The 25,839-nt window shown below is 51.6% G+C and overlaps 2 protein-coding genes and 1 long non-coding RNA gene across 3 annotated transcripts in view; 2 read left to right on the forward strand and 1 right to left on the reverse strand.

The window, feature by feature from the left end:
* The window catches only part of LOC118936519 (cAMP-dependent protein kinase catalytic subunit alpha), a 25,665-nt gene extending 21,672 nt beyond the window's left edge, over positions 1-3,993 (forward strand). Inside the window, exons 9-10 of the mRNA XM_090195212.1 lie at positions 1,855-2,019; positions 3,684-3,993. Of these exons, the coding sequence (XP_090051338.1) occupies positions 1,855-2,019; positions 3,684-3,809 (291 nt within the window). The 3' untranslated portion in view covers positions 3,810-3,993. The remainder of the gene's footprint in view (positions 1-1,854; positions 2,020-3,683) is intronic.
* Positions 3,994-8,313: 4,320 nt separating this feature from the next.
* Positions 8,314-23,093, forward strand: samd1b (sterile alpha motif domain containing 1b). Its single transcript, XM_090195211.1, has 6 exons — positions 8,314-10,039; positions 11,470-11,766; positions 12,938-12,998; positions 14,085-14,190; positions 16,530-16,644; positions 22,120-23,093. The coding sequence occupies exons 1-6, from the start codon at positions 8,516-8,518 to the stop codon at positions 22,258-22,260; spliced, it is 2,244 nt and encodes a 747-aa protein (XP_090051337.1). The 5' UTR covers positions 8,314-8,515; the 3' UTR covers positions 22,261-23,093.
* Positions 23,094-23,878: 785 nt separating this feature from the next.
* LOC149978707 (uncharacterized) lies at positions 23,879-25,019 on the reverse strand. The gene is made up of 2 exons (XR_016485645.1): positions 24,451-25,019; positions 23,879-24,388 (listed from the first exon to the last, which is right to left on the reverse strand). It is a non-coding gene; the product is annotated as an uncharacterized LOC149978707 (long non-coding RNA).
* Between the last annotated feature and the right edge of the window lie 820 nt (positions 25,020-25,839).

The following is a 25,839-nucleotide window of genomic DNA, read 5'->3' on the forward strand; positions in this document are numbered from 1 at the left end:
CAAAGTTCAAGGGGGCCGAATACTTTCGCAAGGCACTGTATATATATGTATATTTGCCTGTCTAGTAATTTTAGATCAGCACTGAGATGAGAACCTGGTTTGCCTCTTCCTTCTAACATCTCTCCACCCTCCCTCTTCTCCTTCCCCTGTCCACCCCCTCTCCATCCTCCACCCTCTCCTCCTCCACCTCCTCTCCTCTGCCCTCCTCTCCTCCCCCATCTTCTCCTCTCCACACCCCCTCACCCCTCCTCTCCTCCTCTACTCTCCCACACTACCACTCCCCCTTCCCCTCCTCCTACATTCCTCCTCTCCTCTCTTCCCTCCTCTCCTCCCCCATCTCCTTCTCTACTCTCCCACACCACCACTCCTCCCCCTCTCCTCTCTTCCCTCCTCTCCTCCCCCATCTCCTTCTCTCCTCTCCTCTCCCCCTCTCCTCTCCTCCCCATCTCCTTCTCTACTCTCCCACACCACTCCTCCTCCCCCTCTCCTCTCCTCCCCCATCTCCTTCTCTACTCTCCCACACCACCACTCCTCCTCCCCCTCTCCTCTCCTCCCCCATCTCCTTCTCTACTCTCCCACACCACCACTCCTCCTCCCCCTCTCCTCTCTTCCCTCCTCTCCTCCCCCATCTCCTTCTCTACTCTCCCACACCACCTCTCCTCCTCCACCTCCTCTCCTCTGCCCTCCTCTCCTCCCCCATCTTCTCCTCTCCACACCCCCTCACCCCTCCTCTCCTCCTCTACTCTCCCACACTACCACTCCCCCTTCCCCTCCTCCTACATTCCTCCTCTCCTCTCTTCCCTCCTCTCCTCCCCATCTCCTTCTCTACTCTCCCACACCACCACTCCTCCTTCCCCTCTCCTCTCTTCCCTCCTCTCCTCCCCATCTCCTTCTCTACTCTCCCACACCACCACTCCTCCCCCTCTCCTCTCTTCCCTCCTCTCCTCCCCATCTCCTTCTCTACTCTCCCACACCACCACTCCTCCTCCCTCTCCTTCTCTACTCTCCCACACCACCACTCCTCCTCCCCCTCTCCTCTCCTCCCCCCTCTCCTTCTCTACTCTCCAACACCACCACTCCTCCTCCCCCTCTCCTCTCCTCCCCCATCTCCTTCTCTACTCTCCCACACCACCACTCCCCCTTCCCTCCTCCTCTATTCCCCCTCTCCTCTCTTCCCTCCTCTCCTCCCCCCTCTCCTTCTCTACTCTCCCACACCACCACTCCTCCTCCCCCTCTCCTCTCCTCCCCCCTCTCCTTCTCTACTCTCCCACACCACCACTCCTCCTCCCCCTCTCCTCTCCTCCCCCATCTCCTTCTCTACTCTCCCACACCACCACTCCTCCTCCCCCTCTCCTCTCCTCCCCCATCTCCTTCTCTACTCTCCCACACCACCACTCCTCCTCCCCCTCTCCTCTCTTTCCTCCTTTCCTCCCCCATCTCCTTCTCTACTCTCCCACACTTCCACTCCCCCTTCCCTTCCACCTCTATTCCCCCTCTCCTCTCTTCCCTCCTCTCCTCCCCCATCTCCTTCTCTACTCTCCCACACCACCACTCCCCCTCCCCCTCTCCTCTCCTCCCCCCCTCCTCTCGTCCCCCTCTCCTCTCCTCCCCCATCTCCTTCTCTACTCCCCCCACACCACCCCTCCCCCTCTCCTCCCCCATCTCCTTCTCTCCTCTCCCACACCACCACTCCTCCTCCCCCATCTCCTTCTTTACTCCCCCACACCACCCCTCCCCCTCTCCTCTCCTCCTCCATCTCCTTCTCCTCTCCCACACCACCACTCCTCCTCCCCCATCTCCTTCTCTACTCCCCCACACCACCACTCCTCCTCCCCCTCTCCTCTCCTCCCCCAGGTGCGTTTTCCCTCCCACTTCAGCTCTGACCTGAAGGATCTGTTGAGGAATCTACTACAGGTGGACCTGACCAAGCGCTATGGCAACCTGAAGAACGGCGTCAACGACATCAAGGGACACAAGTGGTTCGCCACCACTGATTGGATCGCAGTATACCAGAGAAAGGTGAGAGGTCTAACTGATATGTAGGGTACAGTATACCAGATAAAGGTGAGAGGTGGGGTCTAACTGATATGTAGGGTACAGTATACCAGATAAAGGTGAGGGGTCTAACTGATATGTAGGGTACAGTATACCAGAGAAAGGTGAGGGGTCTAACTGATATGTAGGGTACAGTATACCAGATAAAGGTGAGAGGTCTAACTGATATGTAGGGTACAGTATACCAGATAAAGGTGAGAGGTGGGGTCTAACTGATATGTAGGGTACAGTATACCAGATAAAGGTGAGGGGTCTAACTGATATGTAGGGTACAGTATACCAGATAAAGGTGAGGGGTCTAACTGATATGTAGGGTACAGTATACCAGAGAAAGGTGAGAGGTGGGGTCTAACTGATATGTAGGGTACAGTATACCAGATAAAGGTGAGGGGTCTAACTGATATGTAGGGTACAGTATACCAGATAAAGGTGAGGGGTCTAACTGATATGTAGGGTACAGTATACCAGAGAAAGGTGAGAGGTGGGGTCTAACTGATATGTAGGGTACAGTATACCAGATAAAGGTGAGAGGAGGGGTCTAACTGATATGTAGGGTACAGTATACCAGATAAATGTGAGAGGTCTAACTGATATGTAGGGTACAGTATACCAGATAAAGGTGGGGTCTAACTGATATGTAGGGTACAGTATACCAGATACAGGTGAGAGGTCTAACTGATATGTAGGGTACAGTATACCAGATAAAGGTGAGGGGTCTAACTGATATGTAGGGTACAGTATACCAGAGAAAGGTGAGAGGTGGGGTCTAACTGATATGTAGGGTACAGTATACCAGAGAAAGGTGAGGGGTCTAACTGATATGTAGGGTACAGTATACCAGATAAATGTGAGAGGAGAGGTCTAACTGATATGTAGGGTACAGTATACCAGAGAAAGGTGAGAGGTGAGAGGTCTAACTGATATGTAGGGTACAGTATACCAGATAAAGGTGAGGGGTCTAACTGATATGTAGGGTACAGTATACCAGAGAAAGGTGAGAGGTCTAACTGATATGTAGGGTACAGTATACCAGATAAAGGTGAGGGGTCTAACTGATATGTAGGGTACAGTATACCAGAGAAAGGTGAGGGGTCTAACTGATATGTAGGGTACAGTATACCAGAGAAAAGTGAGAGGTCTAACTGATATGTAGGGTACAGTATACCAGATAAAGGTGAGGGGTCTAACTGATATGTAGGGTACAGTATACCAGAGAAAGGTGAGGGGTCTAACTGATATGTAGGGTACAGTATACCAGATAAAGGTGAGGGGTCTAACTGATATGTAGGGTACAGTATACCAGAGAAAGGTGAGGGGTCTAACTGATATGTAGTGTACAGTATACCAGATAAAGGTGAGGGGTCTAACTGATATGTAGTGTACAGTACAATTCCAGGTAACTTTCTCAAAATGACAGAAATCCCCTTTGATCAAGGCCCTTAACCCTCATTTCTCCCGTAAGGCACTCTGGGTAAGAGCTAACTGAATATCATGTCAACAAATGTATTGATAAGTTTGAATATGATAATTTTACAGGAATCTGGTTTAGTAAAATGCGACGATTGTTTGATAGATTTTTCCTCTTCCTGTGTGTGTGTGTGTGTGTGTGTGTGTGTGTGTGTGTGTAGGTGGAGGCCCCGTTCGTTCCTAAGTTCAAAGGCCCAGGTGACACCAGCAACTTTGAGGAGTACGAAGAGGAGGAGATCAGAGTCTCCATCAGTGAACAGTGTGCCAAGGAGTTCACTGACTTCTAGACCCGACCAGAGAGAGAGGGATTGAAGGAAGAAGATAGAGAAGGAGAGGGAAGAAAGGAGAGGGAGAGGGAGAAGGAAGGAGAGAGAGATGGCGAAGGAAGGAAGGAAGGAAGGAAGGAAGGAAGGAAGGAAGGAAGGAAGGAAGGAAGGAAGGAAGGAAGGAAGGAAGGAAGGAAGGAAGGAAGGAAGGAAGGAAGGAGAGAGAGAGATGGCAAGGAAGGAAGGAGAGATGGGAGGGAGGGAGAGAGAGAGACGGAAGGTAGACTGGAGTACTACGAGAGGGAGAGAAGAAGAGAGGGAGAGAAGAAGAGAGGGATAGAAGAAGAGGGAGAGAAGAAGAGGAAGATGCGGAGAGAAGAAGAGGAAGATGCGGAGAGAAGAAGATGCGGAGAGAAGAAGAGAGAGGAGAGTAAACCAGCAGTGTTGCCTTTTCTGTCCCATTTGTGTTTTTTCTACTGTTATTAATTTATTATGTAGTGTCTTTTTATGTTTCATCCTTTATGGAGTGTTGGAGTGGGACCTGTCTCTGTAACAACTGTCTCCTAGCTACCATACTGGGACAGGGCCATTCTCTGTAACAACTGTCTCCTAGCTACCATACTGGGACAGGGCCATTCTCTGTAACAACTGTCTCCTAGCTACCATACTGGGACAGGGCCATTCTCTGTAACAACTGTCTCCTAACTACCATATTGGGACAGGGACCTGTCTCTGTAACAACTGTCTCCTAACTACCATATTGGGACAGGGCCATTCTCTGTAACAACTGTATCCTAGCTACCATATTGGGGCAGCACCTGTCTCTGTAACAACTGTCTCCTAGCTACCATACTGGGACAGGGCCATTCTCTGTAACAACTGTATCCTAGCTACCATATTGGGGCAGCACCTGTCTCTGTAACAACTGTCTCCTAACTACCATATTGGGACAGGCACCTGTCTCTGTAACAACTGTCTCCTAACTACCATATTGGGACAGGCACCTGTCTCTGTAACAACTGTCTCCTAGCTACCATACTGGGACAGGGCCATTCTCTGTAACAACTGTATCCTAGCTACCATATTGGGACAGGGCCCTGTCTCTGTAACAACTGTCTCCTAGCTACCATATTGGGACAGGCACCTGTCTCTGTAACAACTGTCTCCTAGCTACCATATTGGGACAGGCACCTGTCTCTGTAACAACTGTCTCCTAGCTACCATACTGGGACAGGCACCTGTCTCTGTAACAACTGTCTCCTAGCTACCATATTGGGACAGGCACCTGTCTCTGTAACAACTGTCTCCTAGCTACCATACTGGGACAGGCACATGTCTCTGTAACAACTGTCTCCTAGCTACCATATTGGGACAGGGCCATTCTCTGTAACAACTGTCTCCTAGCTACCATACTGGGACAGGCACCTGTCTCTGTAACAACTGTCTCCTAGCTACCATATTGGGACAGGCACCTGTCTCTGTAACAACTGTCTCCTAGCTACCATATTGGGACAGGGCCATTCTCTGTAACAACTGTATCCTAGCTACCATATTGGGACAGGGCCCTGTCTCTGTAACAACTGTCTCCTAGCTACCATATTGGGACAGGCACCTGTCTCTGTAACAACTGTCTCCTAGCTACCATATTGGGACAGGCACATGTCTCTGTAACAACTGTCTCCTAGCTACCATATTGGGACAGGCACCTGTCTCTGTAACAACTGTCTCCTAGCTACCATATTGGGACAGGCACCTGTCTCTGTAACAACTGTCTCCTAACTACCATATTGGGACAGGCACATGTCTCTGTAACAACTGTCTCCTAGCTACCATATTGGGACAGGGCCATTCTCTGTAACAACTGTCTCCTAACTACCATATTGGGACAGGCACCTGTCTCTGTAACAACTGTCTCCTAACTACCATATTGGGACAGGGCCCTGTCTCTGTAACAACTGTCTCCTAGCTACCATATTGGGACAGGCACCTGTCTCTGTAACAACTGTCTCCTAGCTACCATATTGGGACAGGCACCTGTCTCTGTAACAACTGACTCCTAACTACCATATTGGGACAGGCTCATGTCTCTGTAACAACTGTCTCCTAGCTACCATATTGGGGCAGCACCTGTCTCTGTAACAACTGTCTCCTAACTACCATATTGGGACAGGCACCTGTCTCTGTAACAACTGTCTCCTAACTACCATATTGGGACAGGGCAATTCTCTGTAAAAACTGTCTCCTAACTACCATATTGGGACAGGGCCATTCTCTGTAACAACTGTCTCCTAACTACCATATTGGGACAGGCACCTGTCTCTGTAACAACTGTCTCCTATGTACTAGGCTAGCATATTGCTCCACACATACTGGTATTTGTTCTGAGTGGCCCCCTGTTCCCTAAATAGTGCACTACTTTTCACCAGAACCCTATTGGCTCTGGTCAAAAGTAGTGCACTCTAAAGGGAATAGGGTGCCATTTGGGACAAACACACAATACTCTGCGCTCACCCCCCCCCCCCCCCCGCCCCGGTGGACCAAGCTCGAGGAAGCTACAGAAGGTCTTGATGTTATTGTTTCCAGTCTGGTGTGTTCTTCCTGTCCTTGTGTTAATACATACACTCAACTGTACACTTCTGTCTTGACACTTGTTCCGTTCAGATTAATAATATTATTATTATTAATAATAATAAGGCACATAGCAGATGCTTCTTTCCAAAGCGACGGTCAGGGGTTCTGTTGTCTGGGTGTGCCCAGCGGGAATTGAACCTCTCGTGTCGTGATGCTCTTATCAACGGAGCGTCGTGGAACCAGTGCATGTTCTGCCTTCTTAATGACCTGCATTCCTTTTCTCAAATCCAGCCTCGTAGTTTACTCATTCTCACGTTAAACACGTCTCAACTCATTCCTTCTGTCAAATCAGGCCTCGTAGTTTACTCATTCTCACGTTAAACACGTCTCAACTCATTCCTTCTGTCAAATCCAGCCTCATAGTTTACTCATTCTCACGTTAAACACGTCTCAACTCATTCCTTTTCTCAAATCAGGCCTCGTAGTTTACTCATTCTCACGTTAAACACGTCTCAACTCATTCCTTCTGTCAAATCCAGCCTCGTAGTTTACTCATTCTCACGTTAAACACGTCTCAACTCATTCCTTTTCTCAAATCAGGCCTCGTAGTTTACTCATTCACCCGTTAAACACGTCTCAACTCATTCCTTTTCTCAAATCCAGCCTCGTAGTTTACTCATTCTCACGGTAAACACGTCTCAACTCATTCCTTCTGTCAAATCCAGCCTCGTAGTTTACTCATTCTCACGTTAAACACATCTCAACTCATTTAACATCTTGTATTAGAAAGGTGTCATTACATTCTCTGACTCCGTTGTCCAGGTTTGAAAATACCATTATATTGTCATTAGTACTATTGTAATGACATTGTCTTGACACTCTTCTCCTTTGAATACAATTCCACATTCTCTTCTACTCTTTAATGTCATGTTCCGTCGCCTAATAATCACAGGGCGCGTCCCAAATGGCACCATATTCCCTACTTAGTGCACTACTTTTGACCCAGGCCTATAGATCTCTCTGGTCAAGAGTAGGGCACTAAGTAGGGCACAGTGTTCCATTTGGGACGTACCCGTGGACAGCTGTGTATCCCCTCCATCACAGTCTCCTCAATGTATTTCTATGTCATCCTCCCTCTCAGCCGTGGACAGGCACAACAATGCTGGTGTATATATATATATGTACTATATACATACTGTTGCACTTTCTAGGAAAATACATAAGGCCTGACGTCTTTTTAAACCATATGACTGGAGTCGCACAATTCTAAATTCCCCTGGTTTTACACAAATCCTGGCTGGAAGATTCCTGGAAATATGAGGGGAATAAGCAGGAACTCCGGGACTCCTTCCACCAGGATTTCTGGGAAAACTGAGAATTTGTGGAAAGTTCGGGACTGTAGCAGCCCAATAGGATCCTCAGCACTGCAAAGGGAGGTGTTTAAAGACACTGTCTAATACCACCACATGAAAAGAAAAACAGGAAAACACAAAGTGTCATATTTTGCAACTTGAGTATCGGTACAATAAAGTTTTACTTGTTAAAATGACCAACACAAGGGATTGTGTGTGCTGTTTGTTTGCGTGATATAGCACCAGTTTTTTTTTCTCCCAAACCTCTCGTTGTGGACCCCCAGACATTTCACCACTTTGTTGAAGCCCTGAACTAGTTGACCTTGGTACGCTAACTGTAGAACAGATCAAATATGTGGACTGACTGGGGCTCCCTGAGGAGAGGTTTGAAAACCACTGACATAGCCTATAAACTCACTTTAAAACTATTGGGGACTGACACACACACACACCTGTATACCTATTCAATCCATCTTGTATATTTAATTAGAGACGAACAGACTCTGTGTAGGTCTATGAGACGCGTTTCCTGTAAGACCGTTTAGCCTAGAGGCATCGTCTCCCAATGCAGTCAAGCAGACAACTGTTGGTTCTTTAGTCTGGACTCTGGAGAGACCCACCTAAGACGTGTTCATATGCAGAAATCCAAAATAATACAATTTCCAAATCTGTGTATGTATTACAACCAATAAAAGCGTGTTCACGTTTCCCAAAAGCAGCGGGAATGTGAACAAAGAGCGATGTGCTTGAGATGCGCAGAAAAAAGAAAAAAAAACTCTACCTTAAATAAACTGCCGTCCGCGTATGTCTGCTGTGGGTGAACTGAAGGGGACGCCATCTTCGTCGGTCCACCTTAAGCGCACAATGTGGCCAACGCATGCGCACATCGAGCCTTCCGTTGTTCATTCTCCGCTCTGCCGGGCTCGCTCTCTGCTCGCGCTGGGTCGGTATAGGAGAGCGACTTACAGCGTCACTTCAGAAACAACAAGAGAGAAAAGACGCACTCGGCCAAACCCAAACTCAACCGCCGGGAAAACAACAACAACAATGTCCGAATCCAAGTACCGGGACTGGATCCTCGAGACCATCGACTCTCTACGCTCACGGAAAGCCCGACCGGACCTTGAGAGAATATGTCGTATGGTCCGGAGAAGACACGGCTCGGATCCAGACAGAACCCGAGAGGAACTGGAGAAACTGATCCAGGAGCAAACAGTGCTCAAAGTTAGCTACAAGGGCTCCATATCCTACAGGAATGCGGCGAAGGTGCAGAGAAAGAGTCGAAAGAAGAGTGACTTCACGCCGGGTAGCGGCGGCGGTAGGGAGGTGGAGGGAGAGCAAGCCAAACACTCCAGTTTGAACAACAACGGGGACAGCGCGCACAGCTTTACCGACCTAGAGGAGGTGGAGAGCCGGGACCGAGAGGAGGATTCTGTCTCCGAGCCGAGTGAGTGCCCGGACCCCCGGCCTGAAACCCCGGGTATCACCTCCGAGAAAAAACAAAAGCTTTTTCCACTGAATAGCGGAAACGGCCCTGGCTACTGCCCGGGTTGTGGCGAAACGGGCTGTGCTGCCGGGAGAGGCTGCAGTGGGAAAGCAAGTGCGTCAAAAGACAAGAGATTAGGAGAAAGAGGAGGAGGAGGAGGTCAGGAGGGGGGTGGCAGCAGCGCTTTGGCCGGCAACCACGAAACAAAACCGGGCCAAGATGGGAGCGGCGCTCCGAGCAAAGCAAAGGGGGTCTGGGGTGGAGGAGGTGGGGTGGAGACGACGGGGCAGGAGGGCAGCAGTAGCTGCGTCGGTGTTGCTGCTGAAACGGAAAATAAAATGAGCCAGGGAAGCGCCAGTTCAAGTTCCAGCAGCAACAGCCACCTCCTGCGGCCGAAACAGCTTCAGCCAGAATCCCCACCTGTCAAACCCAAACTCCGGGCCGGACGAGGTGAGGGGAACCCGGGGTTCGGGGGCAGCGGGCAAACCAGCTCGGATTTGGGCGAAAGACTGATCGCCTCCGTCCGCAGACTAGCCGAGCAGAACCGAGCCTCCGCGTTAAGAGGGGAGACCCGCGGGGGCCACAAGCCACTGGGACTGAAGGAGATCCTGGGTTACCTGACCAGCCAAGACGGCCTCTCATCTGAGGGTAAGCTGACCCGCAACAGGGTCAAGGTGGTTCTGGAGAGAGAGGTGGCGAGAGGTCGGCTGCGGAGGACCCGGTGTGGGAACATCACTCTCCCGGTGAGGGGAGTGGAGGCAGCGCCAACCCCAGCGAAGCCACCCGGCCCCGCTAACAGACTGCTGAAGAGCGCACTGCAGGATAAGCACATTGGGAAAAAGGTAACTTAATATTTCCAACACGTCCTATAGACTACACAGAGAGAGGAAGAGCAGAACAGACTCACTACACCCTGTCTGCTTATGAATTAATGATCAAGATATCAAAACAGCGCAGACAGACGTCTTTCTCTTTTCTCCCTGGATGTAATCCCTAATTTCTCTCTCATTCAGCCTAAATCAGCTAAATCGCATGTAAAAACTATTCTGAAGGCAAATCTATAATTTGCCCTAAATTCATATTGGGTTTAAAATGACGTTTATGCGCTGGTGTGTTTTGTGTGAACGGTAGCCAATGGTAACGTGAACCAGTGCGCTTGCAGAACAGACATCCTGATTTTTTTGTCCTCGACACGCAACTGTGTCTTGCTGCCTGCTCGCTGTTTCCTGTAGGGCTCCACTGCCATCCAGGCAGCACAAAAGGTGCGGGCTTTCAACAGCGCTCTCTCGTCCGCTCGCTTCTCTTGTTCCAGACTCACCGCACACACAGGAGCACGTCGAGAGAGGGCGACCATAATGCGCTGTAGTGGTTTCTCTGTGTTTGACGCGGTGAAAGTTCGGCTATAGGCTACCGTCCCTATATCATAGACTGTGTCTAGCTGGCTGTACATTATGCAGACATACGTACGGACGGGGGCGTTACGTGGTTAATTCGGTGGAATAGTTTGTGAAAATGAAAGCGTACTTTCCACGTCGGAAAGTCTGTCTGCGCCAAGGCTGTATTCGCATCACAGCAGCTTGTCCCCCCCCCCCGTTATAATCTTCTTAGTTCCGTTCTTTTCTCTCTCCCACTATCCCCGCCTCTTTCTCTCATGTTTCGTTCCTCATTACGCCCTTTCTAGGCGGCTACCTTTTTTAACGGAACAAACGCATGCTCTCTCTCTCGCTCTCTCTCTCTCTCTGTCTCTCTCTCGGTGATGTAACTGTAGCCATATGCACACCCAGTCACCAAGCAAGACGCACTGATTCTCTCATGAAATGTTATATTGATTGTAAAACCGAGCGGGCAGTGCGTGTATTTAAGCCGAACACGGGACTGTTGTGGCGGGTCTAGCGCTGTCGATGCAGCCGGTTGCTGCCTGGGTCATTACAAAGGACGCGCCGTCTGCGCCTAACTCGAGCCGCGCTGCCTGTCTATAATGAACCAGTGGACAAAAGAGGTCGCAGTAATGTAGGGAGGGAGAGAGAGCAACAAACATGCGCGCGTCAAAGTATGATTCAGCCTATTTCGCCGCTATACGTTAAACGAGTGAGCGACTGTTGCCTACCTAGTTATATAGCCTGTTTCCTGAAAATAAAGACATGTCTGACTGTATTTCACATATTCCTTTCTTACTCTGTTAACTCTGATCTGTTCATTCTTACTATGCTGAAACTGTAAACTGAATTCTTTCTCTCTCTGAACCCTCCCACCCCTCTCTCTGTCTTCCTAGGAGGTGAAAGAGGAGGAGCCAATGGAGACAGAGAGTGGAGAGGAGGAGGAGGATGAAGAGGAGAAGGGAACAGGGGATGCTGAGGATGGGGGGCAGAGTGACACCCAAACCTCAGGGGGTGAGGAGGGTTCTAAGGGGGGGACTTGCCCTGCCCCGGTTCCCATGGAAACGGAACCCAGGAATGGTGATGACATCACTGGAGGTTCTGAGGGACAGGCGGGGGTGAAGCAGGAGGACAAACAACCGGAACACACAACCAATACGGTCTCTCCAGAGCAGATACACACAGACACACAGGTACAGGCTTCCCCTTCACATCTCTCTATGTATTTGTCTCTGTTTCTGTTTCTTGCTTTTGATTTCCCTTTTTCATATTGAGTCATTTCCTGGGAAAATCACTCTGTCTGTCTCCCTCTGTCTGTCTCCCTCTGTCTGTCTCCCTCTGTCTGTCTCCCTCTGTCTGTCTCCCTCTGTCTGTCTCCCTCTGTCTGTCTCCCTCTGTCTGCCTCTGTCTGTCTCCCTCTGTCTGTCTCTCTCTGTCTCCCTCTGTCTGTCTGCCTCTGTCTGTCTCCCTCTGTCTCCCTCTATCTGTCTGTCTCTCTCTGTCTGTCTCCCTCTGTCTCCCTCTGTCTGTCTCTCTCTGTCTCCCTCTGTCTGTCTCCCTCTGTCTGCCTCTGTCTGTCTCCCTCTGTCTGTCTCTCTCTGTCTCCCTCTGTCTGTCTGCCTCTGTCTGTCTCCCTCTGTCTCCCTCTATCTGTCTCCGTCTGTCTGTCTGTCTCCCTCTGTCTGTCTCCCTCTGTCTGTCTCCCTCTGTCTGTCTCTCTCTCTCTGTCTCCCTCCCGCTGTCTGTCTCTCTCTGTCTGTCTCCCTCTGTCTGTCTCTTTCTGTCTGTCTCCCTCTGTCTCTCTCTGTGTCTGTCTCCCTCTGTCTGTCTCCCTCTGTCCGTCTCCCTCTGTCCGTCTCTCTCTGTCTGTCTCCCTCTGTCTGTCTCCCTCTGTCTGTCTCCCTCTGTCTGTCTCTCTCTGTCTGTCTCTCTCTGTCTGTCTCCCTCTGTCTCCCTCTGTCTGTCTCTCTCTGTCTCCCTCTGTCTGTCTCTCTTTGTCTGTCTCTCTCTGTCTCCCTCTCTCTGTCTGTCTGTCCCTCTGTCTCCCTCTGTCTGTCTCTGTCTGTCTCTGTCTGTCTGTCTCCCTCTGTCTCCCTCTCTCTGTCTGTCTCCCTCTGCCTGTCTCTCTCTGTCTGTCTCTCTCAATTTAAGGGCTTTATTGGGATAGGAAACATATGTTAACATTGCCAAAGCAAGTTAAATAGATAATAAACAAAAGTGAAATAAACAATAAAAAATGAACAGTAAACATTACACTCACAAAAGTTCCAAATGAATAAAGACATTTCAAATGTCATTATGACTATATACAGTGTTGTAACAATGTGCAAATAGTTAGTCTCTCTCTCTCTCTCTCTCTCTCAGGATCAGAATGTGGTACAGTCAGAGAGAGAGAGCCACACTTCCTCTGTCCACAACCACAACTGTGAGTTCTGCTTTACAATGCCTGAGTGTGTGGGAGTGCATGTTCATACGTGTGCAGCGCTAACCCCTCTGTGTGTGTGTGTGCAGTGTTAACCCCTCTGTGTGTGTGCAGTGCTAACCCCTCTGTGTGTGTGTGTGCAGTGTTAACCCCTCTGTGTGTGTGTGTGCAGTGTTAACCCCTCTGTGTGTGTGCAGTGCTAACCCCTCTGTGTGTGTGCAGTGCTAACCCCTCTGTGTGTGTGCAGTGCTAACCCCTCTGTGTGTGTGCAGTGCTAATCCCTCTGTGTGTGTGTGTGCAGTGTTAACCCCTTTGTGTGTGTGTGTGCAGTGCTAACCCCTCTGTGTGTGTGCAGTGTTAACCCCTCTGTGTGTGTGCAGTGTTAACCCCTCTCTGTGTGTGTATTCCTAACCCCTCTGTGTGTGTGCAGTGCTAATCCCCCTGTGTGTGTGCAGTGCTAACCCCTCTGTGTGTGTGCAGTGTTAACCCCTCTGTGTGTGTGCGGTGCTAACCCCTCTGTGTGTGTGTGTGTGTGCAGTGCTAACCCCTCTGTGTGTGTGCAGTGTTAACCCTTCTGTGTGTGTGCAGTGCTAACCCCTCTGTGTGTGTGCAGTGCTAACCCCTCTGTGTGTGTGCAGCGCTAACCCCTCTGTGTGTGTGCAGCGCTAACCCCTCTGTGTGTGTGCAGTGCTAACCCCTCTGTGTGTGTGCAGTGCTAACCCCTCTGTGTGTGTGCAGTGCTAACCCCTCTGTGTGTGTGCAGTGCTAACCCCTCTGTGTGTGTGTATTCCTAACCCCTCTGTGTGTATTCCTAACCCCTCTGTGTGTGTGCAGTGCTAACCCCTCTGTGTGTGTGCAGTGCTAACCCCTCTGTGTGTGTGCAGTGCTAAACCCTCTGTGTGTGTGTAGTGCTAACCCCTCTGTGTGTGTGCAGTGCTAACCCCTCTGTGTGTGTGCAGTGCTAACCCCTCTGTGTGTGTGCAGTGCTAACCCCTCTGTGTGTGTGCAGTGCTAACCCCTCTGTGTGTGTGCAGTGCTAACCCCTCTGTGTGTGTGTGCAGTGCTAACCCCTCTCCTCCGTTCCAGCAGGTTCGGCCTGTAAGACAGAGGTGGGTGTGTCCTCCTGTCTCCTCACTCCCACCGCCTCACCTAGAGACTCTGGCCTGGCAGAGGAGAGAGGGATGAACGGAGGAGTGTGAGTATCAGAGAGAGAGAGAGAGAGAGAGGGTGGGAAGGAGGTAGGAGGAGAGAGAGAAGGGAGGAGCAGATGAGAGACAGAGGGGATGAATGAAGCAAGGAGAGTCAATATATTTCACATGAATGAGAGATGAGTAAATGAGGAAGTCTGAGTGAGCTGGAGGAAAGAGGGATGAGGGAGGAGCAGAAGAGTGTATGGGATGAGGGAGGGAGGAGCAGGTGAGTGTATGGGATGAAGGAGGGAGGGAGGAGCAGATGAGTGTATGGGATGAAGGAGGGAGGGAGGGAGGGAGGGAGGGAGGAGCAGATGAGTGTATGGGATGAAGGAGGGAGGGAGGGAGGGAGGGAGGAGCAGATGAGTGTATGGGATGAGGGAGGGAGGGAGGGAGGGAGGGAGGGAGGGAGGAGCAGATGAGTGTATGGGATGAGGGAGGGAGGGAGGGAGGGAGGAGCAGATGAGTGTATGGGATGAGGGAGGGAGGGAGGGAGGGAGGGAGGGAGGGAGGGAGGAGCAGATGAGTGTATGGGATGAGGGAGGGAGGGAGGAGCAGATGAGTGTATGGGATGAAGGAGGGAGGGAGGAGCAGATGAGTGTATGGGATGAGGGAGGGAGGGAGGGAGGGAGGGAGGGAGGGAGGAGCAGATGAGTGTATGGGATGAGGGAGGGAGGGAGGGAGGGAGGGAGGGAGGGAGGAGCAGATGAGTGTATGGGAGGAGGGAGGGAGGAGAAGATGAGTGTATGGGATGGAGGGAGGGAGGGAGGGAGGAGCAGATGAGTTAAGGGGATGAAGGGAGGGAGGGAGGGAGTGAGGGAGGGAGGGAGGAGAAGATGAGTGTATGGGATGAAGGAGGGAGGGAGGAGCAGGTGAGTGTATGGGATGAGGTAGGGAGGGAGGAGCAGATGAGTGTATGGGATGAAGGAGGGAGGAGCAGATGAATGTATGGGATGAGGGAGGGAGGAGCAGATGAGTGTATGGGATGAGGGAGGGAGGGAGGAGCAGGTGAGTGTATGGGATGAGGGAGGGAGGGAGGAGCAGATGAGTGTATGGGATGAAGGAGGGAGGGAGGAGCAGATGAGTGTATGGGATGAGGGAGGGAGGGAGGAGCAGATGAGTGTATGGGATGAAGGAGGGAGGGAGGAGCAGATGAGTGTATGGGATGAGGGAGGGAGGGAGGAGCAGATGAGTGTATGGGATGAAGGAGGGAGGGAGGAGCAGATGAGTGTATGGGATGAGGGAGGGAGGGAGGAGCAGATGAGTGTATGGGATGAGGGAGGGAGGGAGGAGCAGATGAGTGTATGGGATGAGGGAGGAAGGGAGGAGCAGATGAGTGTATGGGATGAGGGAGGAAGGGAGGAGCAGGTGAGTGTATGGGATGAGGGAGGGAGGAGCAGATGAGTGTATGGGATGAGGGAGGGAGGAGCAGGTGAGTGTATGGGATGAGGGAGGAAGGGAGGAGCAGATGAGTGTATGGGATGAGGGAGGAAGGGAGGAGCAGGTGAGTGTATGGGATGAGGGAGGGAGGAGCAGATGAGTGTATGGGATGAGGGAGGGAGGGAGGAGCAGGTGAGTGTATGGGATGAAGGAGGGAGGGAGGAGCAGATGAGTGTATGGGATGAGGGAGGGAGGGAGGAGCAGATGAGTGTATGGGATGAGGGAGGGAGGAGCAGATGAGTGTATGGGATGAGGGAGGGAGGAGCAGATGAGTGTATGCGAGGGAGGGAGGAGCAGATGAGTGTATGGGATGAAGGAGTGAGGGAGGAGCAGGTGAGTGTATGGGATGAGGGAGGGAGGGAGGAGCAGATGAGTGTATGGGATGAGGGAGGAAGGGAGGGAGGAGCAGATGAGTGTATGGGATGAAGGAGGGAGGGAGGAGCAGATGAGTGTATGGGATGAGGGAGGGAGGGAGGAGCAGATGAGTGTATGGGATGAGGGAGGGAGGGAGGAGCAGATGAATGTATGGGATGAGGGAGGGAGGGAGGAGCAGATGAGTGTATGGGATGAGGGTGGGAGGGAGGAGCAGATAAGTGTATGGGATGAAGGAGGAAGGGAGGAGCAGATGAGTGTATGGGATGAGGGAGGGAGGGAGGAGCAGATGAGTGTATGGGATGAGGAAGGGAGGGAGGAGCAGATGAATGTATGGGATGAGGGAGGGAGGAGCAGATGAGTGTATGGGATGAGGGAGGGAGGAGCAGATGAGTGTATGGGATGAGTGAGGGAGGAGATGCAGTGTGTGTGAAACATGAAAGTATAGTCTAGTCCCTTTAACTAAATTACAGTTACAAGTTGCAAACACTTTAATTCTCTCCCCCCCCCCCCCCCCCACCTCTTTTTCTAGGTTTGTGAAGTCTGAGCTGGGCAGTCTAAACCCAGTCAACTGGACAGTGTCTGATGTGGTCTGTTATTTCACAACAGCAGGGTTTCCAGAACAGGCCTTAGCCTTCAGGACTCAGGTGAGATGAGACAGACAGCAGGGTTCCAGAACAGGCCTTAGCCTTCAGGACTCAGGTGAGATGAGACAGACAGCAGGGTTCCAGAACAGGCCTTAGCCTTCAGGACTCAGGTGAGATGAGACAGACAGCAGGGTTCCAGAACAGGCCTTAGCCTTCAGGACTCAGGTGAGATGAGACAGACAGCAGGGTTCCAGAACAGGCCTTAGCCTTCAGGACTCAGGTGAGATGAGACAGACAGCAGGGTTCCAGAACAGGCCTTAGCCTTCAGGACTCAGGTGAGATGAGACAGACAGCAGGGTTCCAGAACAGGCCTTAGCCTTCAGGACTCAGGTGAGATGAGACAGACAGCAGGCCTTCAGGACTCAGGTGAGATGAGACAGACAGCAGGGTTCCAGAACAGGCCTTAGCCTTCAGGACTCAGGTGAGATGAGACAGACAGCAGGGTTCCAGAACAGGCCTTAGCCTTCAGGACTCAGGTGAGATGAGACAGACAGCAGGCCTTCAGGACTCAGGTGAGATGAGACAGACAGCAGGGTTCCAGAACAGGCCTTCAGGATTCAGGACTCAGGTGAGATGAGACAGACAGCAGGGTTCCAGAACAGGCCTTAGCCTTCAGGACTCAGGTGAGATGAGACAGACAGCAGGGTTCCAGAACAGGCCTTAGCCTTCAGGACTCAGGTGAGATGAGACAGACAGCAGGCCTTCAGGACTCAGGTGAGATGAGACAGACAGCAGGGTTCCAGAACAGGCCTTAGCCTTCAGGACTCAGGTGAGATGAGACAGACAGCAGGGTTCCAGAACAGGCCTTAGCCTTCAGGACTCAGGTGAGATGAGACAGACAGCAGGCCTTCAGGACTCAGGTGAGATGAGACAGACAGCAGGGTTCCAGAACAGGCCTTCAGGATTCAGGACTCAGGTGAGATGAGACAGACAGCAGGGTTCCAGAACAGGCCTTAGCCTTCAGGACTCAGGTGAGATGAGACAGGCCTTAGCCTTCAGGACTCAGGTGAGATGAGACAGACAGCAGGGTTCCAGAACAGGCCTTCAGGATTCAGGACTCAGGTGAGATGAGACAGACAGCAGGGTTCCAGAACAGGCCTTAGCCTTCAGGACTCAGGTGAGATGAGACAGGCCTTAGCCTTCAGGACTCAGGTGAGATGAGACAGGCCTTAGCCTTCAGGACTCAGGTGAGATGAGACAGACAGCAGGGTTTCAGAACAGGCCTTAGCCTTCAGGACTCAGGTGAGATGAGACAGACAGCAGGGTTCCAGAACAGGCCTTAGCCTTCAGGACTCAGGTGAGATGAGACAGACAGCAGGGTTCCAGAACAGGCCTTAGCCTTCAGGACTCAGGTGAGATGAGACAGACAGCAGGGTTCCAGAACAGGCCTTAGCCTTCAGGACTCAGGTGAGATGAGACAGACAGCAGGGTTCCAGAACAGGCCTTAGCCTTCAGGACTCAGGTGAGATGAGACAGACAGCAGGGTTCCAGAACAGGCCTTAGCCTTCAGGACTCAGGTGAGATGAGACAGACAGCAGGGTTCCAGAACAGGCCTTAGCCTTCAGGACTCAGGTGAGATGAGACAGACAGCAGGGTTCCAGAACAGGCCTTAGCCTTCAGGACTCAGGTGAGATGAGACAGACAGCAGGGTTCCAGAACAGGCCTTAGCCTTCAGGACTCAGGTGAGATGAGACAGACAGCAGGGTTCCAGAACAGGCCTTAGCCTTCAGGACTCAGGTGAGATGAGACAGACAGCAGGGTTCCAGAACAGGCCTTAGCCTTCAGGACTCAGGTGAGATGAGACAGACAGCAGGGTTCCAGAACAGGCCTTAGCCTTCAGGACTCAGGTGAGATGAGACAGACAGCAGGGTTCCAGAACAGGCCTTAGCCTTCAGGACTCAGGTGAGATGAGACAGACAGCAGGCCTTCAGGACTCAGGTGAGATGAGACAGGCCTTAGCCTTCAGGACTCAGGTGAGATGAGACAGACAGCAGGGTTCCAGAACAGGCCTTCAGGATTCAGGACTCAGGTGAGATGAGACAGGCCTTAGCCTTCAGGACTCAGGTGAGATGAGACAGGCCTTAGCCTTCAGGACTCAGGTGAGATGAGACAGACAGCAGGGTTCCAGAACAGGCCTTCAGGATTCAGGACTCAGGTGAGATGAGACAGACAGCAGGGTTCCAGAACAGGCCTTAGCCTTCAGGACTCAGGTGAGATGAGACAGACAGCAGGGTTCCAGAACAGGCCTTAGCCTTCAGGACTCAGGTGAGATGAGACAGACAGCAGGGTTCCAGAACAGGCCTTAGCCTTCAGGACTCAGGTGAGATGAGACAGACAGCAGGGTTCCAGAACAGGCCTTAGCCTTCAGGACTCAGGTGAGATGAGACAGACAGCAGGGTTCCAGAACAGGCCTTCAGGACTCAGGTGAGATGAGACAGACAGCAGGGTTCCAGAATAGGCCTTCAGGTGAGATGAGACAGACAGCAGGGTTCCAGAACATGCCTTCAGGACTCAGGTGAGATGAGACAGACAGCAGGGTTCCAGAACAGGCCTTCAGGACTCAGGTGAGATGAGACAGACAGCAGGCCTTCAGGACTCAGGTGAGATGAGACAGACAGCAGGGTTCCAGAACAGGCCTTAGCCTTCAGGACTCAGGTGAGATGAGACAGACAGCAGGGTTCCAGAACAGGCCTTCAGGTGAGATGAGACAGACAGCAGGGTTCCAGAACAGGCCTTCAGGACTCAGGTGAGATGAGACAGACAACAATGTTCCAGAACAGGCCTTCAGGACTCAGGTGAGATGAGACAGACAGCAGGGTTCCAGAACAGGCCTTCAGGATTCAGGTGAGATGAGACAGACAGCAATGTTCCAGAACAGGCCTTCAGGATTCAGGTGAGATGAGACAGACAGCAGGGTTCCAGAACAGGCCTTAGCCTTCAGGACTCAGGTGAGATGAGACAGACAGCAGGGTTCCAGAACAGGCCTTAGCCTTCAGGACTCAGGTGAGATGAGACAGACAGCAGGGTTCCAGAACAGGCCTTCAGGATTCAGGACTCAGGTGAGATGAGACAGACAGCAGGGTTCCAGAACAGGCCTTAGCCTTCAGGACTCAGGTGAGATGAGACAGACAGCAGGGTTCCAGAACAGGCCTTAGCCTTCAGGATTCAGGTGAGATGAGACAGACAGCGGGGTTCCAGAACAGGCCTTAGCCTTCAGGACTCAGGTGAGATGAGACAGACAGCAGGGTTCCAGAACAGGCCTTAGCCTTCAGGACTCAGGTGAGATGAGACAGACAGCAGGGTTCCAGAACAGGCCTTAGCCTTCAGGACTCAGGTGAGATGAGACAGACAGCAGGGTTCCAGAACAGGCCTTAGCCTTCAGGACTCAGGTGAGATGAGACAGACAGCAGGGTTCCAGAACAGGCCTTAGCCTTCAGGACTCAGGTGAGATGAGACAGACAGCAGGGTTCCAGAACAGGCCTTAGCCTTCAGGACTCAGGTGAGATGAGACAGACAGCAGGCCTTCAGGACTCAGGTGAGATGAGACAGGCCTTAGCCTTCAGGACTCAGGTGAGATGAGACAGACAGCAGGGTTCCAGAACAGGCCTTCAGGATTCAGGACTCAGGTGAGATGAGACAGGCCTTAGCCTTCAGGACTCAGGTGAGATGAGACAGGCCTTAGCCTTCAGGACTCAGGTGAGATGAGACAGACAGCAGGGTTCCAGAACAGGCCTTCAGGATTCAGGACTCAGGTGAGATGAGACAGACAGCAGGGTTCCAGAACAGGCCTTAGCCTTCAGGACTCAGGTGAGATGAGACAGACAGCAGGGTTCCAGAACAGGCCTTAGCCTTCAGGACTCAGGTGAGATGAGACAGACAGCAGGGTTCCAGAACAGGCCTTAGCCTTCAGGACTCAGGTGAGATGAGACAGACAGCAGGGTTCCAGAACAGGCCTTAGCCTTCAGGACTCAGGTGAGATGAGACAGACAGCAGGGTTCCAGAACAGGCCTTCAGGACTCAGGTGAGATGAGACAGACAGCAGGGTTCCAGAATAGGCCTTCAGGTGAGATGAGACAGACAGCAGGGTTCCAGAACATGCCTTCAGGACTCAGGTGAGATGAGACAGACAGCAGGGTTCCAGAACAGGCCTTCAGGACTCAGGTGAGATGAGACAGACAGCAGGCCTTCAGGACTCAGGTGAGATGAGACAGACAGCAGGGTTCCAGAACAGGCCTTAGCCTTCAGGACTCAGGTGAGATGAGACAGACAGCAGGGTTCCAGAACAGGCCTTCAGGTGAGATGAGACAGACAGCAGGGTTCCAGAACAGGCCTTCAGGACTCAGGTGAGATGAGACAGACAACAATGTTCCAGAACAGGCCTTCAGGACTCAGGTGAGATGAGACAGACAGCAGGGTTCCAGAACAGGCCTTCAGGATTCAGGTGAGATGAGACAGACAGCAATGTTCCAGAACAGGCCTTCAGGATTCAGGTGAGATGAGACAGACAGCAGGGTTCCAGAACAGGCCTTAGCCTTCAGGACTCAGGTGAGATGAGACAGACAGCAGGGTTCCAGAACAGGCCTTAGCCTTCAGGACTCAGGTGAGATGAGACAGACAGCAGGGTTCCAGAACAGGCCTTCAGGATTCAGGACTCAGGTGAGATGAGACAGACAGCAGGGTTCCAGAACAGGCCTTAGCCTTCAGGACTCAGGTGAGATGAGACAGACAGCAGGGTTCCAGAACAGGCCTTAGCCTTCAGGATTCAGGTGAGATGAGACAGACAGCGGGGTTCCAGAACAGGCCTTAGCCTTCAGGACTCAGGTGAGATGAGACAGACAGCAGGGTTCCAGAACAGGCCTTAGCCTTCAGGACTCAGGTGAGATGAGACAGACAGCAGGGTTCCAGAACAGGCCTTCAGGATTCAGGACTCAGGTGAGATGAGACAGACAGCAGGGTTCCAGAACAGGCCTTAGCCTTCAGGACTCAGGTGAGATGAGACAGACAGCAGGGTTCCAGAACAGGCCTTCAGGATTCAGGTGAGATGAGACAGACAGCAGGGTTCCAGAACAGGCCTTCAGGTGAGATGAGACAGACAGCAGGGTTCCAGAACAGGCCTTCAGGATTCAGGTGAGATGAGACAGACAGCAGGGTTCCAGATCATCAGGGATCATCAGAGATTCAGCAATCACACCTGACAACCCTTTAGCAGTGTGACATTGTTGTATTTACTGTGTCGTTACTGTATTGGGTAACTACTATGTGTCTTATCTAGAACTACTTACTATGTAACTATTTCGTGTACCTACTATATTATCTCTTATCTCTCTCTCTCTCTCTCTCTCTCTCTCTCTCTCTCTCTCTCTCTCTCTCTCTCTCTCTCTCTCTCTCTCTCTCTCTCTCTCTCTCTCTCTCTCTCTCTCTCTCTCTCTCTCTCTCTCTCTCTCTCTCTCTCTCTCTCTCTCTCTACCCAATCAGGAGATAGATGGGAAGTCCCTCCTCCTGATGCAGCGTAACGATGTCCTGACAGGCCTCTCAATCAGATTAGGCCCCGCCCTGAAGATCTATGAGCGCCATGTGAAGGTTCTGCAGAGAACACACTTTGAAGAGGACGACTGATGACTTTACCTGGAGAGAGACACACACACTCCTCCTCCTCCTCTCTCAACTTTAACTACGGAACATTCCAATCCCCAAACCCTGACCCCTGAACTCTAAACTGACCAACCCTCTCCTGGACTCAACTCTCCTCTCACATCCCCCTCTCCTGGACTCAACTCTCCTCTCCTCTTCATCCAACTCTCCTCTCACATCCCCCTCTCCAAGCCACAACTCTCCTCTCCTCTCACATCCCCCTCTCCTGGACTCAACTCTCCTCTCCTCCTTCATCCATCTCTCCTCTCACATCCCCCTCTCCTGGACTCTCCTCTCCTTCTTCATCCATCTCTCCTCTCACATCCCCCTCTCCTGGACTCTCCTCTCCTCCTTCATCCATCTCTCCTCTCACATCCCTCTCTCCTGGACTCTTCTCTCCTCTCCCCCTTCATCCATCTCTCCTCTCACATCCCCCTCTCCTGGACTCTCCTCTCCTCTCCTCCTTCATCCATCTCTCCTCTCACATCCCCCTCTCCTGGACTCTCCTCTCCTCCTTCATCCATCTCTCCTCTCACATCCCCCTCTCCAAGCCACATCTCTCCTCTCACATCCCCCTCTCCTGGACTCTCCTCTCCTCCTTCATCCATCTCTCCTCTCACATCCCCCTCTCCTGGACTCAACTCTTTGGGAGAGAACACATAGAGAGAGAGAGAGAGAGAGAGAGAGAGAGAGAGAGAGAGAGAGAGAGAGAGAGAGAGAAGACAATGGAATAGAGAATCCTTGGATTTTTCCCCTGAGGATGTTTTGAAGGACAGACCACCAAACAGAGACGAAGAAGAAATAAGGAAATAGGGAAAGAGAAAGAAGAGAAGATAGGCCTATAGGACTCAGTGCACTGCTTCTGACCAGGGCCTATAGGACTCAGTGCACTGCTTCTGACCAGGGCCTATAGGACTCAGTGCACTGCTTCTGACCAGGGCCTATAGGACTCAGTGTACTGCTTCTGACCAGGGCCTATAGGACTCAGTGTACTGCTTCTGACCAGGGCCTATAGGACTCAGTGCACTGCTTCTGACCAGGGCCTATAGGACTCAGTGCACTGCTTCTGACCAGGGCCTATAGGACTCAGTGCACTGCTTCTGACCAGGGCCTATAAGGACTCAGTGCACTGCTTCTGACCAGGGCCTATAGGACTCAGTGCACTGCTTCTGACCAGGACCTATAGGACTCAGTGCATTGCTTCTGACCAGGGCCTATAGGACTCAGTGCACTGCTTCTGACCAGGACCTATATGACTCAGTGCACTGCTTCTGACCAGGGCCTATAGGACTCAGTGCACGGTCCTGGTCAAAAGTAGTGCACTAGGAAATAGGGTGCATTTGGGACACAGTCTGAGTCACCTACTAGGATGCAGGGCAGTGTTCAGGAGTGTCGACAGTGAGCAGCACCTGTGTAACCTCACAGACAGGAAGTCAGTGAGCAGCACCTGTGTAACCTCACAGACGGAAGACAGTGAGCAGCACCTGCGTAACCTCACAGACAGGAAGTCAGTGAGCAGCACCTGCGTAACCTCACAGACAGGAAGTCACTGAGCAGCACCTGTGTAACCTCACAGACAGGAAGTCAGTGAGCAGTACCTGTGTACCCAAAACCCCTTGTCCCCTGCGCCTAAGGCCTCCCAATCCCAAACATATACCCAGCCCTGCCCAGCCTCTACCCTCACTTCAGCTGGTCTAACCTATTCCTGACAGGATTTACCCAGCCCTGCCTCTACCCTCACTTCAGCTGGTCTAACCTATTCCTGACAGGATATACCCAGCCCTGCCTCTACCCTCACTTCAGCTGGCCTAACCTATTCCTGACAGGATATACCCAGCCCTGCCCAGCCGCTACCCTCAATTCAGCTGGTCGAACCTATTCCTGACAGGATATACCCAGCCCTGCCCAGCCGCTACCCTCAATTCAGCTGGTCTAACCTATTCCTGACAGGATATACCCAGCCCAGCCGCTACCTTCAATTCAGCTGGTCAAACCTATTCCTGACAGGATATACCCAGCCCTGCCCAGCAGCTACCCCCAATTCTGCTGGTCGAACCTATTCCTGACAGGATATACCCAGCCCTGCCGCTACCCTCAATTCAGCTGGTCTAACCTATTCCTGACAGGATATACCCAGCCCTGCCCAGCCGCTACCCCCAATTCAGCTGGTCGAACCTATTCCTGACAGGATATACCCAGCCCTGCCCAGCCGCTACCCCCAATTCAGCTGGTCGAACCATACCCACTACCACACACCCTACCATACCTACTACCATACCCCCTACCATACCCACTACCGTACCTACTACCATACCCACTACTGTACCCACTACCATACCCACTACCATACCTACTACCATACCTACTACCATACCCACTACCTACTACCATACCTACTACCATACCCACTACCTACTACCATACCCACTACCATACCCCATTCAAAGACACTTAATTTTGTCTTGCCCATTCACCCTCTGAATGTCACACATACACAATCCATGTCTCAATTGTCTCAAGGCTTAAAAAAATCCTTCTTTAACCTGTCTTCTCCCCTTCATCTACAGTCGTGGACAAAAGTTTTGAGAATGACACAAATATTAATTTTCACAAAGTTTGCTGCTTCAGTGTCTTTAGATATTTTTGTCAGATGTTACTATGGAATACTGAAGTATAATTACAAGCATTTCATAAGTGTCAAAGGCTTTTATTGACAATTACATGAAGTTGATGCAAAGAGTCAATATTTGCAGTGTTGACCCTTCTTTTTCAGGACCTCTGTAATCCGCCCTGGCATGCTGCCAATTAACTTCTGGGCCACATCCTGACTGATGGCAGCCCATTCTAGCATTATCAATGCTTGGAGTTTGTCAGAATTTGTGGGGTTTTATTTGTCCACCCGCCTCTTGAGGATTGACCACAAGTTCTCAATGGGATTAAGGTCTGGGGAGTTTCCTGGCCATGGACCCAAAATATTGATGTTTTGTGCCACTTTTGCCTTATGGCAAGGTGCTCCATCATGCTGGAAAGGGCATTGTTCGTCACCAAACCGTTCCTGGATGGTTGGGAGAAGTTGCTCTCGGAGGATGTGTTGGTACCATTCTTTATTCATGCCTGTGTTTTTAGGCAAAATTGTGAGTGAGCCCGCTCCTGTGGCTGAGAAGCAACCCCACACATGAATGGTCTCAGGATGCTTTACTGTTGGCATGACACGGGACTGATGGTAGCGCTCACCTTGTCTTCTCTGGACAAGCTTTTTTCATGATGCCCCAAACAATCAGAAAGGGGATTCATCAGAGAAAATGACTTTACCCCAGTCCTCAGCGGTCCAATCCCTGTACCTTTTGCAGAATATCAGTCTGTCACTGATGATTTTTCTGGAGAGAAGTGGCTTCTTTGCTGCCCTTCTTGACACCAGGCCATCCTCCAAAAGACTTCGCCTCACTGTACGTGCAGATGCACTCACACCTGCCTGCTGCCATTCCTGAGCAAGCTCTGTAATGGTGGTGCCCCGATCCCGCAGCTGAATCAACTTTAGGAGACGGTCCTGGCGCTTGCTGGACT

The sequence above is a fragment of the Oncorhynchus mykiss genome, chromosome 13 (assembly GCF_057628025.1).
Source record: "Oncorhynchus mykiss isolate SJ-2025 chromosome 13, ASM5762802v1, whole genome shotgun sequence".
NCBI classification, from domain to species: Eukaryota; Metazoa; Chordata; class Actinopteri; order Salmoniformes; family Salmonidae; genus Oncorhynchus; species Oncorhynchus mykiss.

Bases quoted from the DNA above. Each gene is read 5' to 3' on its own strand.
- samd1b (XM_090195211.1), top strand. From the start codon at position 8,516: ATGTCTGCTGTGGGTGAACTGAAGGGGACGCCATCTTCGTCGGTCCAC. The intron at 14,191-16,529 runs GTGAGTATCAGA...CTCTTTTTCTAG, and splicing joins AGAGGGATGAACGGAGGAGT to GTTTGTGAAGTCTGAGCTGG. The intron at 16,645-22,119 runs GTGAGATGAGAC...CTACCCAATCAG, and splicing joins CCTTAGCCTTCAGGACTCAG to GAGATAGATGGGAAGTCCCT.